This window comes from Benincasa hispida, chromosome 12, assembly GCF_027475165.1.
Source record: "Benincasa hispida cultivar pf3 chromosome 12, pf3_genome.v1.1, whole genome shotgun sequence".
NCBI classification, from domain to species: domain Eukaryota; kingdom Viridiplantae; phylum Streptophyta; class Magnoliopsida; order Cucurbitales; family Cucurbitaceae; genus Benincasa; species Benincasa hispida.
Window position 1 is genome coordinate 86,261,627 of NC_143489.1, and position 20,339 is coordinate 86,281,965.

At 32.5% G+C, this 20,339-nt stretch overlaps 1 protein-coding gene across 2 annotated transcripts; it reads right to left on the reverse strand.

The window, feature by feature from the left end:
- Positions 1-1,575: 1,575 nt before the first annotated feature.
- Positions 1,576-7,346, reverse strand: LOC120069608 (peptidyl-prolyl cis-trans isomerase FKBP43-like). 2 transcript variants are annotated; one of them, XM_039021402.2, is made up of 12 exons: positions 7,039-7,346; positions 6,706-6,779; positions 6,122-6,357; positions 5,545-5,681; positions 4,457-4,811; positions 3,763-3,975; positions 3,449-3,631; positions 2,630-2,882; positions 2,458-2,545; positions 2,330-2,371; positions 2,182-2,230; positions 1,576-2,101 (listed from the first exon to the last, which is right to left on the reverse strand). In XM_039021402.2, the coding sequence occupies exons 1-12, from the start codon at positions 7,049-7,051 to the stop codon at positions 2,020-2,022; spliced, it is 1,725 nt and encodes a 574-aa protein (XP_038877330.1). In that variant the 5' UTR covers positions 7,052-7,346; the 3' UTR covers positions 1,576-2,019. The 2 variants fall into 2 exon arrangements, with proteins under 2 accessions (XP_038877330.1, XP_038877329.1); XM_039021401.2 differs by having other exon boundaries at positions 3,763-3,981.
- Positions 7,347-20,339: the final 12,993 nt, after the last annotated feature.

Genomic DNA, 20,339 nt, shown 5'->3' on the forward strand with positions numbered 1-20,339 from the left:
GCGAGATCCTCATCACATCACAAAATTAGCGAAATTCAACCCACATTTCTAACGAGATTTCCTTCTAAAGCGAGATTTTCATCACAAAATTAGAGAGATTCAGCCCACATTTCTAGCTATTTATACATATTGCTTCCAAGTTTTTCTTTGTTTGTCGAGTTATGTATGTCGAAACTTCAACCTACGACAACTCTAATATACATATTGTTTCCAAGTTTTTTTTGTTTGTCGAGTTCTCAATGTTCGACCTCTATATTAATCCAATTCTCAACTCTCGACTTCTAGCAAAACAACAATATTTCTCTAATATAAAAGGTCTACTATTTCTCTAATATAATAAAATTTGAAAACAATCATATTAATATAAAAGGTCCTAGTTTTGAGGGGATAAAAAATGAGTTTTGAGTGGGTAAAAAAGGAAATTTTAATAACCCATAGATTTTCTTTATGGGCTTAACAAACATGGGTAATAAATACCCACCAACTCAACTCAACTCATACCCATTTATCAAACACCCCAAAGTGTTTTTAAAGTAGGTTCATTTGATCTATATGATTTCAAAATATACATTTTTAGTCCCCAAATTTTTAAAAATAGGTTTAAACAGTTCGTGCATTATTTATTATTATTATTTTAAATTAAAATAATTTTTTCAAAGATTACCTCTTCTCTCTAAATTTATTTTTTAAACATATTTTTGTAATTCAAAATGTCATATAATTATATAAAATGAAAATAAAAAATAACACAAAGGCCTTTTGAACTTATTCTTAAAAATTTGGAAACTAAAAAGGTACATTTCGAAAACTCATAGAATAAATGCACCTATTTTAAAAAGTCAATGACTAAAAGGATATGTTTTAAAAATTAGACGTAACGTACCAATTCTTCAAAATTTGGGGATTAACAAGGTAATTTAAAAAAAACAATTTTTTTTTAAGCACCAACAAATACTTGAAGGTGCTTTTAAAAGAAACACTTGATCAGTGCTTCTAGCAAAAGTACTCACAAACGAACTACTTTGACCTTAAGTTCACCCATAATTCTTATATAATTGCATTCTTTAATAATAAGAAGAATTTTCAAATAAAAACTTCAATCAATCCACTCACTTTTCATTGTATAAATTTTTAGAAGCTATGACTCCACCTAAGAACCATTTGAAAATTAAGCTTACATATACATACTACTACAAGTTTCATCCAATCCAAGCCAAAATCTGAAGTAAAAAATAGTTTTAAAACTTATTTATATTTTTGAATTTTGGAAAGAAAAAAAGAAATCAAAACATTTAAACTAAGCAAAAAGCATTAATAAAGAAATTGTAAGAAACCAAATAAATTTTAAAAATAGAAAATTAAATTAAGATCATTATCAAAAGAGTCTATTCGATTAATACAATTCAAATTCATTATGGTTAGGTTTCTATGGCAAGTTGATTTGGATTAGTTGAGAAATTATACAACTTGACTCGAAGAAGCAAATTTGTAATATAAATCGAATCAAACAAACTTCAAATATTCTTCATGAGAGGAATATACCATCAAATTTCACTTTAAAAAAATACTCATCTCTACTGAAAAGGCTCTCTCTTTTCTCAAGTGCATAACCATATCAAAGTTGATTAAACAGGTACACTGACTTGTTCCAACCTCTACTAATGTATGCTATAACTTAATAACATAGTCCAACATTTACGACATTTAAGACACCAATAACCTTTCTTCCTGGCTGAGGGATTGAATCTCCACATTTACAATGCAAAGTAATGTTCTAAAAAAGAATAAAATTCTATTAATTTCCCTATTCAGTATATCCAGCTCAAATGACAAATCAAAATAAGGTAGTTACACGCAGATAAGCCAAATACAGTCCCCTCCCTTGGCTATGTATACCAAAATTTCTACAACGCCTAACCAAAGCTCACATCTCATTCATACTTATCTACTATTAGCTATAGCCTTGGTATTTCACTACTTCAATAAGAAACATACCTGTATTTTCAGTGAGTGTATAAGCTAATGGACCTTTACCAATTCGACATCATACACGAGCCAGGAATCAGGTGGTATATTTCCTCCATCTCCTTCATTCCCATATCTACAATAAAAAATAGACATCTTAAGTGATGAAGGAAAAAGTCGGTGTAGAGGGAGGAAGATCAATGACTTCTCTCATACCCCATTGAGGGCGGAACAGTAAGTCTTCGTTTCTCGCCGACTCGCATGCCTGAGGATTTGTGCAGAAGATATATTCATCATACTGAGCTATTAAAAAAGAAGAAAAGCAGCAAGAGTTCATTTTGAAACTTGGCCATGAGATTTTTACCATCAAGACCAGCATTCCAACCCTCTATAACTTGCCCAGTTCCTGGAGGAAGCAAGATATAGAAGATAATTTAATTAGAAAGAAGGAAATAGATCAATGACACATTGTTACAAATGAGATCTTCTTACCCAAGCGGAATTTATAAGGAAGCTTGTCCTCCGTTGAGTCAACTATTTCACCACTCTCCTTCAATTTACCAACATAAAGCACACTAATCTGAAACCAAACAGAGCTCAAGCATATAAAGGACATTCTAACTTGTCTCGGCAGTAAAGAAAGTAGCATTCAAGTGGATCTTGCCTTTCTTTTCAAAGTTGCAACCTTTCCATTTGGTTTCCCAGCTTCTAGTTCTTCAATAACCAAACCACTAGGTAAAGTTCTAGCTTGAGATGACTTGGAGACACCATTACTTTCCTTATCCTCAGTTTCTGTAGTTGGTTTCTCTGCACCAGATGAAGAAAGTGATATATCTGACTTCAATGAATCCCAGTTTTCTATTGCTTTGGTCCTTTTCTTCTTGGCTACTTTCTTTGTCATTGGATGGTTTTCAGTCCTGAACACAATGCAGTTGAAAACATTGAACTTAGTAATAAGAAAATGCTACAATAATATGTGATAATTGTGTATTAGGAACAAGGGTGTCCATAGACATTGTAGCACATGCAAATACACAATTAGGACACTCAAGCTTGCAACTTTGCACGTACAAAATGGAATCAGAGGAAGTGAGTTTTATTTCTAGCTGCCGGACCAAAGACCCGTTGACAATATTTCCTAGTGAACAGAGAATGGAAGCAAGAAACCAAGGCCTCGCACTCATCAAATGAGATTCCAGATAGATGATCAAGAAAATTCCATCCTCCACAAGTTGAGGTATATGTTTATATTATAAAGATAACAAAAGAAAATTTTGGATTTTTTTTACCATGAGAATTCAGATGAAATAAGTTCCAATAATTTTAATACAATTTCTAGGTGATAGGTGCTGTCCAGTGAATTAGGGATATCTCATAAAAAAAAGCATTAGCATTAAAGCTGAGCTGCATTATCTTTCCCTCCTGTTTCAAGCAAAAGAGTGACAAAAATGCAGCATAAATTAAAGATCGTACACTAACTTACTGATCAGAAGTGGGTTGCACATCTTGGTCCATCTTGTCAGGCTTATGATCACATGGACCGTCATTTTCAATGATTTTCCCTCGCTCTGACCCTTTATTCTTTTTCTTTTTTGGTCTCTCACTATCTTCATGGCCCACATCAGCTGAAGGGAATGATAAATTATCAAGTAGTTCAGCTCCAGGGCTTGAGATTTGAATAATAGTAAAATCATGAAAAAAAAGAAAGAGTCAGCAGGCCGCCAAAATACAAAATATGCTAGAAGAACTCAAGTGAATATAACTTAGAAAATATGAAAATATGAAGCTAATACTTACACAGTCTCCTGTTTCTCTTCACACACACAATTGACCGTGTTATCCATCTTCAATTCATCTTGCTGGATCTCAACTCCTGAAGTGGCACAACTACAACTATTACCATCAGCTTCAACAGATTTCCTCTTAGACACCTCTCCTTTCCGTTTTCTCTTTCGTTTACTTCCAACTTTTGTGCTTACTTCAGAAGATTTGATTGGAAAGTCTAATTCCCTACATCTAATGCACAAACATGATAAGTGAATAACAAAAGCAGATAGTCCCATGAAACTAAAAAACACCAATGAACAACCTATTCGACAAATCCTATCCAAGACGTTCTCAAGGAAGTCCTTTAACTGTATTTTATTTATTTATTTATTATATTATTTTATTTTATTTTTTTGATAACTTGGAGTCCAAGCTTTGCTCCCCTTATACCTAGGAGACGAAGGATTTTTGGTATTAAGCTCACCCAAAGTATCAAACTTGAGACCTCTAAAAGCCAGTATGATCAAGAGACCTAAGCCTTCGCCAACAGGTTACCCTTTTGCGGCATACTTAACTGTATTGATAAAGTAGCAAGGATTCCTAACCTTTCAAAACATTACTTAGAGAAAGTCATAAATTACCTTGCGACACAAACCTGAGGTTTGCACTTTATTAAGAAAGAAAGCAAATTGATTATGTGACAATTTTTATAGCCAAAACTCACCCATTCAGCTGGCAATCATCAAATACACCATCAGTATTTCCATTAACTCCGGTAACAAAATCACCATCAAATTCTATCTTCAAATCACTGGTTTCATGCAAGACTTTGTGCTCTCTTGCTTCCTTTTCCTCTACAGCCATAGCATTCTCTCCCTTGGTTCTATTATTGCACAAGGAGGATATGGGACGGTTTTCTTCATCTAAACTTTCCAACTCTGAGAAAGGAATCCCAGATTTTAAAATATTCTTAGATCGAGAATTTTCTTCATCGTCAGATTCACTCAATTGATAACTCTTTCTGAGCCGCCTACCATTGCAAGTTTTATTTCTGATTTTGTTCTTGCCAAAAGTTTCATCTATAATCACCAGATTGAGAACGGTCAAACTAATGAATAGCGATCAGTATGATTTGACTTACAACTAAATATAGAAAAGCAAAACTTCCACCTTATAGAATAAAGACAAAATATCAATATATATTATTAATTTAGGCTTAAAAGAATCGTTGAAATATATATATATATAGGAGATATGATGTAGAGCAACACCAAGCAAACATATTACATTTTCAGGCAACAACCTTGTAAATGTTTGAACATAGGTCATATGGGCCAATAAAAGGTACCTAGCTCATTAACATCTAAGGTAAAGCCTTATCGATCCATAAACCAGATAAATTATGTCATTTTCTAGCACAAAACGTGCAGTTACATTCCTCTCAGCTAAGATTATTAATGCTCACAAAAACCTAACAAGATACAAACAACCAACAGGAAACTAATATAAACCTATATCTAAAAAGTTATTTTGTGGTAATTTAAATTTCATGACATACATGGCCATAAGAATACTATGGGAATATGCTATAGCATGTAAGAGCTACCATGGGAAAAAAAGTGAGTTATTGGACCTAGACTCATCAAACTTATGCCCTGGAGAATCTAAAACATTAAAACATGCTCATTGCCTGATAAATAATTTTAAAAGCATATCAAGTTCCAATTCATGATCAGAATAATATCTGTACATACAGTTACTTGAGAGAGGGAAAGAGAGTGCGGGGGATAGTAATGCAATCATAATACAAACCTTCTTCATTTGAAATAGGAGAAGGGGAGAAAACTTCTGGATCCTCGTCATTGATAAAACTATCCTCATAGTTGTCTTCGTCACCATACTCAGAGCTCTGTGTTTCAGTGTTTGCAATATCTTCTCCATAGGATTCTCTTTTTGTTTAGTTAGTTAAAGAAAGATAACAAAAATCCACCATGAAAAAATGCAATCAACAACATTTCCACGAGCCAAGACAAACTCCATTAATTGTATTTCCCATTTGTACTAAAAAAATAAAACCAAGGTTAAGAGGGAGAGGTCAGAAAACATGGTAATTAAATGTCAAAGATATATGGAATATATGCTTAGTGAGTTGGGCATCTGGAATAACACAAGCAATATAATTATACTAACTTGAAATATGAGTGATGCCAATCGCTTCTTGAAAGTATAAAAAAAGCTAAAGAACATTATATATTTCCTATCTTAAACTACTATTCTTGATAATTGAAGGATGGCAAATTCTACAACAAGAAAGAGATACTATACATAAATAAATAAAATTTACAGAGGTAAAACAGTTATTCACCCTGCTGCACAAATGAATGGATACGTGTTATCATCATTTATATTATTGTGTCGGCAACTGCCTAGAAAATAACCAGAAAGGTGAATGCTTCGAGGACCGATTACAGAAAAAATGACTTCATCAGCCTCTTCATATTCCAAATTTAGTTGCAAACACTCAGTCTTCTCGGGGAACAATGAGCATAGATAGACAGGACTCTTATTCCCCACATTACACTGAAGAACGCTCTTCTTTGTTGCTGTACCAAACCCCAATGTTGCCTGCAAATATCCAGATACCGCATGACATCAATGAGAAAAACTAAAGGAGTCTCCTGTTTTTGCTTCTTCTGATAAGAAACTGAGATGAAGAATATTAAAGCCACAAAAGAGGACAACTTAAGAGCAGTCCCAAAGAGACCCCCATCACAGAGAGAAACTAACATAAAAAAGCCTTACAGTTGCTAATAATCCAACTCATCATCCTTAATTTCAATTAATATTTCCCAAGCCCAGAACTAGAAATCAAACTCTACACAACAGTTAATCAGCTAACAAACAAGAAAATACGGCAAACCCAGCTCTAAGTTCTAATCAGAAGGAGCAAAGCGTGAAGATTGTAATCATTACCAGTGAAACATGAAGTCTTCCTTTGAAGTCATCAAACTTTTGAGTAAAGGGCTTTCCAGGCTTCACTTCAGTTCCTGGGAAACTAACAAGCAGAAATGAGAAAACTCGAACAAAACTCAGAAATCAAATCAAATGAAACGCACCCTACAAATACACCCGACACTCGAAATACGAACAAGCAACCGAATTCCATTACAAGATGGGGGGTGTGGGCGCGCTGGGGAAACCCATCAATAAAGAAGATAGAGCAGAAGGGGAATTTTAAAATAATAGAAAATAATATAAACAGGAAACAGAAATGGTGAAGATAATAGAAGGGATGGAGAAGTTTACCCCAGAAAGCCATGTTTGAGTAAGGTGGAGACCCAACCAAGAAGACAGTTGCAGAAGCTCTGCTAAAACCCTAACCCTAACCTAACCCTAACCCCTCTGAGAGCGAGACAGAGATGAATTGGGAACAGGGTACGATATTACTATAAATCCCCGTTTGAGGTGGGACCCATTGAAATCCTTTGGCGCGCTTTCTACGAGGACCGTTACCGCCCACCCACATACACACAACACAGCACACATGTAAACTAACCGTTGTTTTTCCTAACTGTTTTCCGAGCCAATTATTGCCTTCGCAGTATTTGGTTCCCATTCTGGTTCCATGCATTCTAGTAACTATGTGAAGTTGAAAATATATAATATTAATAAAATATAATATTAAAATAGATTAAACATAATAGGTAAATAAAATAAAATAAATTAGCAAAACATAAAATAAGAAATTTCTCTAAATTCTCTATTCTTCAATTTTCATGGAATTTGTTCAATGTGTGTCTTCCAAAACCCACCAAATATCATTAGTTATAGGCAATTTAACTAGTAGGAAGTGAACTACATGGACACTAATAATATGTAATGTTGAGACATATGGACAACACTTTGGAAAATGAAGGCAAGACACATGATCAATGGACACTAAGCATGAGCATCTAATGGGCATCTATTATGATAATATTTATCATACTCCCTTTAGATGCCTATTATATATATGAAATATGCCTCATTAAAACCTTATTAGGAAAAAAACCTATTGGGAAAAAAATTCTAGTGAAGGAAAAATAATACATATTTCATATAATCTAATACTTTTAAAAAGAATACAATATATTTACTCCCCCTCATGGGAACATCGCTTGAGATCTCTGAGTCGCCGCATTCCAATATTGAGCACCAATTTCTCAAAGGTTGCGGTTGGTAATTATTTGTAAATAAAACAAATTTGGTGTACAGTGATGTCACCATTTTCTTCAAGATCTTGAGTGTAGAAAAGTTTTGGTGAAATATGTTTTGTTCTATCTCTTTTAATATATCCTCCTTTGATTTGGTAATGCATGTTGTGTTGTCTTCGTATAATATCGTTGGAAGATTTTTACTAGAAGACAAACCACATGTTCCACGAATGTGTTGAGTCATTGATCTTAGTCATACACACTCTCGACTAGTCTCATAAATTGCAAGAATTTCAGCATGATTTGAGGAAGTAGCCGTTATGGTTTGTTTCACTGATTGTCGTGATATAAAAAATCTTCTCCATGTACTAAGTAACCTGTTTAAGATTTAGCTTGTTTGGATTAGATAACTAACCTGCATCTTCACAACCAACTAGATCATAATTAGATTTATTAGAATAAAATAAATCAATGTAAACTAATTTTCAGATAGAACGTACCATATGTTTAACTCTACTCCAATATCCTCCTTTTGGAGGAATATCAAATATATATATATATATATATAACAAAATTACTGAAAAATACTACAAATTGTAGTGTATAAACTAGTCAAGCTATATAAATGCACTTACTTCTCAAAATTTATGGCTTTTTAGGACCTAACATTCTTCACCATCTTTCTGAGATCAGATGATATATCATTTTCATATCAAGTGAATGAACCACCGTAGAAGTATTCAATGATGTACATAATCTAGAAAATATCTTTAATGTATAAATTGATAAATTTCTATTTGTCCTATGCTTTATTTGCAAGCTAAAGCAAAAATTATCATCTCAATTTCTTTCTTAAGAAATTCTATTGTCTTTGAAATCTCTTTCATGAGTTTTTGCTCAAATCATCAACATATGGTAAATCTCAGGTTGTGATTTCTTTATACAAATACATGGATATATTGGATTGTTTTGATACCTTTCTTTCAACAAATATCCATTCAGGCGATTGTACCACATTCGTCCTGATTGTTTCAATCCATATAGCAATATCTGTAACTTTATTTAATTGACTGCATCCATAATATGTATATTAAACTTTTCATACACAATCAGATAAATTGAATATCTCATGGTATTGTATATCGACCATTAAAGAATATGTTTTCTCATAATTAATACCAAACTATTGCGAGAATTATTGTGGAATCTATCTCGCTTTATATCTTATGACTTCACTTTATTTGTTTTACAAATACTCCACTTGTATCCCACATGTTTGATATTCTCTAATATCTGGACTACTAGTTCTCACGATTTGTAAAATGAGTTTATTTATATTGGATTGTTTCTTTCCACATAAGTCAATCATTTCTATGTCGATATTTTTCATACTCACTTTTGTAAATAATATCGTGAATAACATTATATGCAAAAATGTTGTCAACTTATATGGTTCCATAATTTATTGAGATCTCATTTTTATCCTCATTTACTTCAATATCCTTATGAGTGCTCATATCTAGGATTTTTTTCTAGAACGTCCATATTATTAACTGAGTCATTTATTGACTATTTCTTTTTCGAGAATTTTTATATTTGGAACTGAACGATCTATCACACTTCTGTCGTGTCCCATACTCATTAGTGACAATTTACGGCATTTAATGGAGCTTTTATAGCTGGTATATGTGACTTAGTTACTTTCTTTGCATCTATAAATGCATCTGGTAACTGATTTGCTAAATTTTGCAAATGAATTATCTTCAGAACTTCAGGTTCACATTGATCTGTATGAGGATCTAAATGAGACAATAACGATGCATTTCATGTAATCTTTTTTTCCAACTTCTTAACTCTTCCCCCTAATGTTGGAAAATTTGTCTCATTAAAAAGACAATGAGCAAATTGTGCAGTAAATGTTAGGGTTAATGCCCTAAATCTCATGGGTCCTGTAGTTTGTAATTATAATGTACAAACAATTTTATTTATTTAATAAAATATGAGATATTTTATTCGACATTTAGTAGCATTAACTCAAAAACCAATAAACTAACATCCAAGGTTATCTTTTGTAGCTTAAACATGTATGTAAAGACATATAGGTGGATCATGTTTAAGTGATAACCTAAATAGTTTGTAGTGTTGGGAATGTCCTAAAACTCGCAGTTCATGTTAAGCATTCTATTTATCAATAATAATAAGTTGTTGATTTTGCATTCTATTATGAAAATCCAATAAACATATCCATGGCTATAGTCTGAATACTTTAACTTTATGTGTTGACATAAACAGGATCAAGTTAACAGTATATAGCTTAAATAGTCTAATAAGTATATGGATGAAGTTGGGTATCTCATCCTAGTAACACTATTGGATGCGGCCCACTCTGTAGTTGTTACAAAGAGTTGTAAAGTGTTATAAATGATGTGATTTATAGATCATTCATGTTGAGACATGTGAGTGGGGACATCCTATGCAATGAGTTTGCATATAGACTGGACCACGAAAATAGTCACTTTTCTTTGTTAACGACTGTTTACTATTAAAACTGACTATTTCATTTATAAAGTAACCTAGGTTAACTCGATCTTAATCCTGAGCTAGCTATGAACTCCTATTTGTTCGGGATTATCCTTTGACATGCTTGGGTGAGAGTATTCCAACAGCACTGCTCAATAAACCTGAATAAAACCGAATGAATAATTGGGGACATAGCCCTGCAAGATGGAATTCACTCCTACCCGATTTAGGGTCAGCAGATAGGTTGTTCTCTTAAGTACTGATTCTAGGTCTTGAACAATTGGGGTCCCGCCTTCTCTGATAGAGAAACGACTTGATTCATAGGTATTATGAATCAAAATTGTTCATTAGAGGACTAGTAGGAACTTAAAGAACAAGATGTATTCACAGGGGTAAAATGGTAATCTTGACACAGTGGTGATTACGAACAACCTGTGAAGGATCGACTTACTGTTATATCAAGTGGATATAATACATCTACAGTGAGGGGAGTTTAACTATGGGTTATAGTGGAGCGACTCATTAGTTAACGAATGGGGATTAATTCAGTATAATAAGTTTAGCCAATTAATCTTGAATCGTTAGAGTTCATGATCTATAGGTCCGCGAGGTCCCCCTACTAACTCGTAAATGGATAAGCTTTAGAGTAGCATGATAAGTTAATTTCAAACGTTCAAATTAGAATGAAACGGAGTAGGAGAATTTATATTTAAATATTTTTAAATATATGAAGATGGATTTGTGTATAACTTAATTTTTTATATTAAATTAACTAGAATTATTAAAGTGATTATTTAAATAATTATTTATTAATTTTATTAGAATATTAATTTATGAAATTAATAATATTTTCAATTTTAAAATCAAATGGATTTTGAAATCTTTTTTTTTTTTTTTTGGAAAAATTGAAAAATTACAAGATTTGCACAAAATGGAAAATAGGTTTTTCCATTACCATCTTCTACTAGCTCACACATAAACCACTTACCTTGGCTTTAATTACTCCAAGCATGAGCTGTATCTCATGTAGCCATCTTATTTGCATGTTCACCTATAATAAATAAAAAAGATTAAAGTGGAATTGAAGCAGGCATTCAAAGGTTTTTTATTGAAAAATTAGGCAGAAGAATTGTTCTTCAAGTGGTTTAATAATAGTGAGCTTCACACTTAATTTCTCTTCATTCAAGCTGTTATTGAGTCCCACAACTCGTTCTAAAGCTCCAAGAGGATAGTGGGGAAGATCTTGAGGTGGTTCACAACAAGTTTTGGAGAAGACAACTACTGGGGATTAAGATCTTGAAGAGTTCTACAAAGGTATGACTTCAAACTCTCTTATATTAGATGAACATGCTTTAGTTCCTGCCAAAATTAATAAATTAAAATGCTTATTGATTCTTGTTATTTCTGCTACATGCTAATATAATCTTACAATATCTCACACATAAACCACTTACCTTGGCTTTAATTACTCCAAGCATGAGCTGCATCTCATGCAACCATCTTCTTTGCATGTTCACCTGCAATAAATAAAGAAAATTAGAGTGGAATTGAGGCATGCATTCAAAAGATTTTTACTGAAAAATCAGGTAGAAGAATTGTTCTTCAAGTGATTTAATAACAGTGAGCTTCACACATAATTTATGTTCGTTCAAGTTGTTCTTAAGTCCCATAACTTGTTCTAAAACTCCAAGAGGATAGTTAGGGAAGATGTTGAGGTGGTTCACAACAAGTTTTGGAGAAGACAACTATTGAGGATCAAGATCTTGAAGAGTTCTACAAAGGCATGACTTCAAACCCTCTTATATTAGATGAGCATGTTTTAGTTTCTGTAAAAATTAATGAATTAGAATGCTTATTGATCTTTGTTATTTCCATTACATGCTAATATACTCTTACATGTAGTAGATTAATAAGGCTGGGTACTTTATCTTGGTGACACTATGAATACGACCCGCTTTGTAGATGTTATAATTTTTATAAAGTACTACAAATGATCTAATATTGATCATTCATGTAGAGACATGTGAGCGGGGGTATTCTATATAAATGAGTTTGTGTAAGACCGGACCACAAAATGAATAATCTCATTATATAACACTATTAATAATAGAAACTTAAATTTCACCAAGATGGCCATAGGTGACATAGCCTGAATCTGGAGTGAGTTGTGAACTCATGCCTATGAAGGCGGTCCTTTGATTTGTATGGGTGAGAGTTGAAGGAACTCTTATAGAAGAGTACCTATGAGCAAAAACGGATCTTTCCATTTCATTGTGACAGAATTTACACATATACATTCAAATATATAGATATGCATTGCTAACGCTAAATTACTGGCCTGCATTAAAAGGTAAAACAAAAGACCGAAACAACATACCAGTTGAAGTCTTTCTTCAAAAAACTCGGGTTCTCCGTGAATGAACTCCTCTCACTCTTTCTTGTCCAGCAAGTGATCGCCCAGCAACACCACGGTTGTCTACACGAACAGCAATGCATGAACAATAGGCAACGGAGATGACACCACCACTCGGAGCCCTCAGTATTCTCAGAGTGATAATCCAAAGGGTGGACTTTGATGGAATTGGTAGAGGGGAGGAGGAAAAGCTATTGTGTACTATGAACAAGTAAGTGGGAAAAAGGGAAGACTATCATATAGTGGGTGTTTGATCGTTTAGAGCGAGATACACGATCGTGTAGTAAAAGCTAAGGGATTGTCTATGAAAAGGTAATGGATCATTTAGATACGCTCAGACGCTAAGTGATCGTCTAGGAAGAGGTAAACGATCGTTTATGAAATCGCGGGCGATCGTTTAGAAACGCTTGGGTGTACGATCGTTTAGTAAGCGGGCATTATCGTATAGGCTCTTAATACTAAGCATACAATACGTATCACACCGTGAGCAATTATGCGTCTCTTTTGCAAAATGGAAACTATTTTCATTTTATTCTTTAGTTACTAGAACTGAATTGAACTTCCCACTATCGCATGAATTCGGATAAATCTTCGGCCAATTATCTCATAACCGCCCAATTATTAAATTAATAAATATAATCATATTATATTCATAACCTATAGTTTGATATCATATATCAACTATAATGTTTTCTCCTCTACTTGATATAAATCATATTTATATCTAATTTTCTCCAAAATAATGTATCTCATACATTTAGTCAATCATATCATATATAATGAACCAGTTCAATTATATCATATATAATCAAACTCCCTCTTGTCAATTTGAACATTTCAAACTGACCCAAAAACTTATTCTCAACTTTTATCCAAGCTACCAAGGGGATCTTATGAACCTATGGCTCGAAGCTCCAACAGTACATGAATAGCTGACTAAACTCTTTAGCCATGAGATCCACCATCCGTTAACTGCCAAATATTCCACTAAAGACCGACAGCTGAACTCTTCTTACCATAGATATATTTCTGTGTCCAATGGATATAACCAATCATGAGTACGATAACCCTTCACAGATGCTCGTAAGTACAACTAAACCAATTTACCTTTTTTCCCCTATAATTACATCTCATTCCTTAAGTATCATTGATCCCTCTAATGAACAATACAACATAGTCCAACTATGTCGGAATACCTCTCGAGTCATGAGAAGTTGTGTGGTGCCATCGTTCAAGCCTTGGAATTAGTCCTTCAGGGAGCTATCTATCTACTTGCTCCTGCCTCGGGGAAGGCGTGAATTTCATCTTATGTAGCTGAGTTCCCAGCTCTCAAATCAGACGAATCCCCAAAATGGTAAATTTGAATCGATGACCTAGGCACTCGCACCCATACAAATCAAATGACCACCCTCAATGGCAGGAGTTCCCAACTCACTCAGGATTGAGGTCATGTTACCTATAGTCATCCTAGTAAAGTGAAGTCTCTGCCATGAACGGTGTTATATAACGAGACGTTAACACTTCATGGACAGGTCTTATACAAACTCTTTGTATAGGACGTCCCTACTTGCATGTCCTTTATACGAATGATCAGGATCAGACTATCTATGACAAGTTACAACATTTGTGACCATTCCACAAAGCGGGCCACATCCATAGCATTACCAGGATAAGGTTTCCTTCCTATATTCATATACTATAGACCATTTTGGTTATCACTTAAGACATGATCCACTTGTATGTCACCATATACATGCTTAAGTTACATAAAAATAACCAGGGATTTTAGTTAGACCATTTTGGTTATCACTTAAGACATGATCCACTTATATGTCACCATATACATGTTTAAGTTACATAAAGATAACCAAGGATTTTAGTTTATTGGTTTGTGGTAAAGCAAATAAAACATCCAAATGAGTAAAATCAAGAAGTGAAGTAAATATCATATATTATACATCACAAGCTTTCGTACAAACTGTTTAAAAATTACAGGACACGAGACTTTAGGTCAACCCCAACACTTTAGGAATTCGTCTGATTAGGGAACTGGAAACACAACTACAGGACACAAACTGACCAGATTGTCGACTCAATAAGCCTACTACTTTTGGAATTCGTCTGATTAGGAAGCTGAGAACACAACTGCACAAGACATAATTAACTCATTCACTAATATCGAGGTAAGTAGATAAATTGCTTCCTTAAAAGCTGATTCCAAGACTTGAACAATGTGATACCACACCCTCTCTGGCCCGAGAGGGGTTTGGTCATGGTTGGAATATAACTTATTGTTCATTAGAGGGATCTGTAGTACTTATGGAGTTAGATGTAACTACATGGGCAAAAGGAAATTTTGGCCCAACTGTACTTACGAGCAATTTGTGAAGGATAACTGTACTGTTGACTGGTTATATCCAATGGATACATAAATATAATTGTAGTGCGAATAGTGCAGTTGTCGGTCTTTAGTGCAGTGACCGACAGTTAATGGATGTTGAATAATTTAATTAAAGGAGTATAATTAATTATTCAAATAGCATTGGAGCTTCAATCTACAAGTCTATAAGGTCCCGTCTATAGCTCAATTGGGATTGTTGAGAATTAATTTTGGATTAATTAATTCAAATTAATGGAAAATTTTAATTATATATGATATAATTATTTAAATTAACTATATGTCATATAACTAATATAATGTGTTTGACACACTATAAAATAAAATCTATTAAGAAAGGAATTAAATATTTGAATATGGTTGAAATACTAATTAGATGAGATTCATATAATTATGTTTAGTATAAATGTGATTTATATTAAATACCACAAATGATTGAGAGAATTAAAAAATAAAATAATATAAAAATTATAGGTTATGTGTTATATTTGATATAATATATAGTTTAATATATGATAAGGTAGTTATCATTAAATTTATTATTGGGAGGGAGTTGTAACTCCCCCCTTAATTGTCTCAAAATCGTGGAAGGTTTGGGATTTTTTTTTATTTTTTTTTGACGTTTTCTTCTTCACATAATTGAATATCTCTCTTTGATTTTTTTTCTAAAGAACTCTCTCCCAAAAATCAAAATTTTTCCTTTCTAAAATCACTCTCCCTCTCCCGAAAGAACACGGAGGCCATACTTCCTGTGATTCTCATCTCCTACAAAGAATACAGAGAGAATTCTTGTGGTGGTGTCCAAAGTTGTGTTGCTGTAATTTTGTTCAAGGTGTTCGTGATTGTTCGTGATGGATCGAGAAAGAATTTCGTGAAGACTTTTGCCTTCAAGGGTGAGTAATTCTTTGAACCTTAATTATTCATTCTCTAAAAGCATGCTTTAAATTACATTAAATTGCATTTTTTATTTGGTAAGTTTTAATTATATGATAAAAGTGAAATTGGGACAATCCCCGCTTCCGCTATGGACCTTCGGGTTCTTTCAATTGGTATCAGAGCGGAGGTTCTTAATCCCAATTTTTAATTTTTCATAATTGATTTTACAGAATTGGTGGGCTTTGCATTATGCATTTTGTTCATATTGATGAATTTGTGTGGAACATGAATGGTTTGCAATTTTTGGATGTTTCAGGATTGGTCTGTTAGTCTTTACTGCTTTATTTTTACGATTTGGTTTGAAAGGGCCCTTTATTTTTTTGGCATAAATTACGATAGAGTCTGTAATTTGTTTGTCTTGAGTTGTTTGTGAGTTTTTCGGCATTTTTCTGGAGAAAACGAGGCCAAAATCAAAGAAGAATCAAAAGAGTTCGTGACTGTACAGTAACGTTGCAATGCTACGAAGGGCGAAATGGAAAAAAATTCTATAGCATTGCAACGCTAGGTCACAACGTTGCAATGCTCTAAGACGGAAAGTTTTTCTGGTTTGCACACGGTTCAGTTCAAGGTTCAAGTGGTTCACATCCAATTTGCTTGGTTCGAGTGCTAGACGATCCGAATCGTGTGGTTCAAGACTCGGTTCACCTGCTTTGAACTGGTTTAACTATTATTTTGTAATAGTTAGTTTTTTCATTAATTAAATTAATATAAAGGTTATATTAATTTAATTAATTGCTTAGGAGTCCAATCCCATCCAATAATTGTTGTTTAAATTATGCATTTGATGTATGGTTTAATTTAATCTATATATGTCATATAGTAAAATTCCACCATAGGTTATGCATTATTCATGCATCATTTATATTATAAATGTTATAATATATAGTTGTGTGATTTAATTTTATAGCATTCTCATGCATCATTTATATTATAAATGTTATAATATATAGTTGCGTGATTTAATTTTATAGCATTCTCATGCATCATATAATATAAGTGTTATAATATATGCTTGCATGCATTCATAACATAGCCATGCATCTTTTATATTATAAAGGTTATAATATATAGTTTAGATGTATGGATGTATGTATGTTATTAATTATTTCATTACTTTAGTATATAAGTGTTATGTATGTTTAGTAATGAAATGGGAATTGCATGATGCATGACACTACTTTAAACAATCTAATAATTGTTATAATTTTATTGAATATGTCATTCAATGCAATAAATGATTTTAATTTGTTTTTATTTACTTTATAATTGTTATAATTAAATGAAATTAAAAATTAAAAATCTGTTGGGGTTGATGCCCTAAATCTCGTAGTGTCCTATAGTTTGTAAACATTGTATGAACAATCTTTTATGTGATTAATAAAATATATGATATTTTATTCACATTGTCTATAAAATATGTGATATTTTAGTTGCATTAACCACAAACTAATGAACTAATGTCCAAGGTTATCATTGTAACTTAAACATGTATGGGGAAACATATAGGTGGATCATGTTTAAATGATAACCTAAATGGTCTGTAGTAGATGGATAAGGCTGGGTACCTTATCTTGGTGATACTATGATATGACCCGCTTTGTAGATGTTACAATTGTTGTAAAGTGCTACAAATGATCTGATCCTAATAATTCATGTATTAGACATGCGCAGAGGGATATTCTATACAAAGAAGTTTGTATAAGACCGGACCATGAAATGTTTAGTCTAATTATATAACACAGTTCATAATAGAGACTTAAATTTCACTAGGATGACCATAGGTAACATGACCTGAATCTTGAGTGAGTTGTGAACTCCTGACTATGAGGGCGATCCTTTGATTTGTATAGGTGAGAGTGGCCAGATCGCCGACTCAACAAGCCTACTATTTTGGGGATTCGTTTGATTGGGGAGCTGGGAACACAACTACACAAGATGGAATTCACTCCTTCCCGATGCATGGGTAGATAAATTGCAATATGGAATTCACTCCTTCTCGAAGCATGGATAGATAAATTGCTCCCTTAAAGTCTGATTCCAGGTCTTGAACAATGTGACGTCACACCCTTTCGTGGCTCAAAAGGGGTTTCATTATAGTAGGACTATGATCTATTGTTCATTAGAGGGATCGGTGGTATTTAAGAACTTAGATATAACTACAGGGGCAAAACGGTAATTTGGCCCAACTGTACTTACGAGCAATTTGTGAAGGATCATCGTACTGTTGATTGGTTATATCCAATAGACAACGAAATATATCTGTAGTGTGAATAGTGCAGCTGTCGGTCTTTAGTGGAGTGCCCGACAGTTAACGGATGATGAATAATATAATTAAAGAGTTTAAATTATTCATGTACCATTGAAACTTCAATCTACAGGACCATAAGTTCCCCTTAGTAGCTTAAAAGGATTTAGTTGAGAATCAATTTTTTGGTTAATTTGAATTGTTCAAATTAATAAGAGGGATTTAATTATATATGATATAATTAAATGTTTCAATTATATATGATATAATTGTCATAATGTATTTGATACATTATAATTTAATAGGAGGAAATAAATATTTGAATGAGATTCAAATATATTTTCTATGAATGTGATTCGTAGTTGTTAAATTTAATATAAATATGATTTATATTAAATGTCATAAAATAGAGAAAAATAACTATAGTTTATATTTTATGTGATACAATATTAAAACTATATATAATTTATTTTATGTGATACAGTATTAAAACTATTTTAAAATAGATATAATATGATAAGTTCATATTTATTTATATTATTTGAATAATAACTTCCCCATCTTTTCTCTCCAATCTCTTTAGTGGATGATTATTAATTTTATGGCAAGAGGAATAAAAGAAATGTGGTTTTCTCTTCTTCCTCTAGACAACGATTTGTTATTGCAGATTAAATGATTGAGAGTCTTTTACAAAATTGTTCTGTGTTCTTGATTTATTGAGAGTTTTCTCAATCTTCTACATCCTCAATAAAAAACTTATCCCTCCTAACCAAAATAATCAGAGCCCACCACTTCTGAGTTCTCACCCCGAGAATACCAAGGACTCTTTGTGGTTGTGTTCGGATTTTTGTTTGAGACAATCTTGAAGAAGTTGCTGATTTCACTCGAGGTTTGTAATTGTTCGAGGGAGGTTTCGTGAAAAAAGGTTCTTCAAAGGTGAAACTCTTGAATCATTTTTCTAGATAAAGCATGTTGTAATTTAACTTTAAATGCATATCTCTCGCATGTTTACTGTAAATTATGTTTTCAATAATTAATGGAATTTAGACGATCTACTTCCGCTCAAGTTCCTTCAAAATCAATAATTCAAAGTTGCATGCAAACTTAGGTTAAAATCATTTTTTAAGAATAGTTTTAAAATATGATTCACATAGACCTAAGATCACAAAATTTCTAATGAGATTAGAAATTAGTTTAATCTTTTAATCAGTTTAATAGGATTAAATCAGTTTTAATTAAAATATTAAATTTGTAGCAAACGTATCTATAAGGGATCTTTTGTCTAAGACTAGTTCTGTCTAGGTTGGGATATTTACATTGACGAAAATGGAACATCCTACCTAGGAATTGACCTGGAAAAACGAATTAGATAGATTTGTTACCATCTATCATCTGTAGACATATTTACGTTAGGATATTTATAGGCAATTTGACAAGTAGAAGATGAATTACATGGGCACTAATAATGTGTAATGTCGAGACACATAGACAACATTTTGGGAAATGGGACATGACATAAGGTCATAAACATGAGTATCTAATGGACATATATTATCATAATATTTATAATAGTTTGATCTTTTTTAAATCGAAAAACATTTTTTGAATTTTTATTTTTATATGAAACTTTAACCTTGAGCTAAACCCAACTTGAAAAACTTCAATTTTTCAATAGACTTAAATATATATATATATGTATATATAATCAACAACATTCTCATTTCTTATTTCTATCGTTGACATATTTCTAAAAAATATAAATTTGAGTACTATTTCATTTTTTAAATAAAATATAAATAGATTAACATGAGAATTTTAAATGTTAAAAAATGGATAAATGTACAATAGTTATATGATTATAGTGAAGAAATTGTTTGACATAATTGACTGTTAACATTTGAT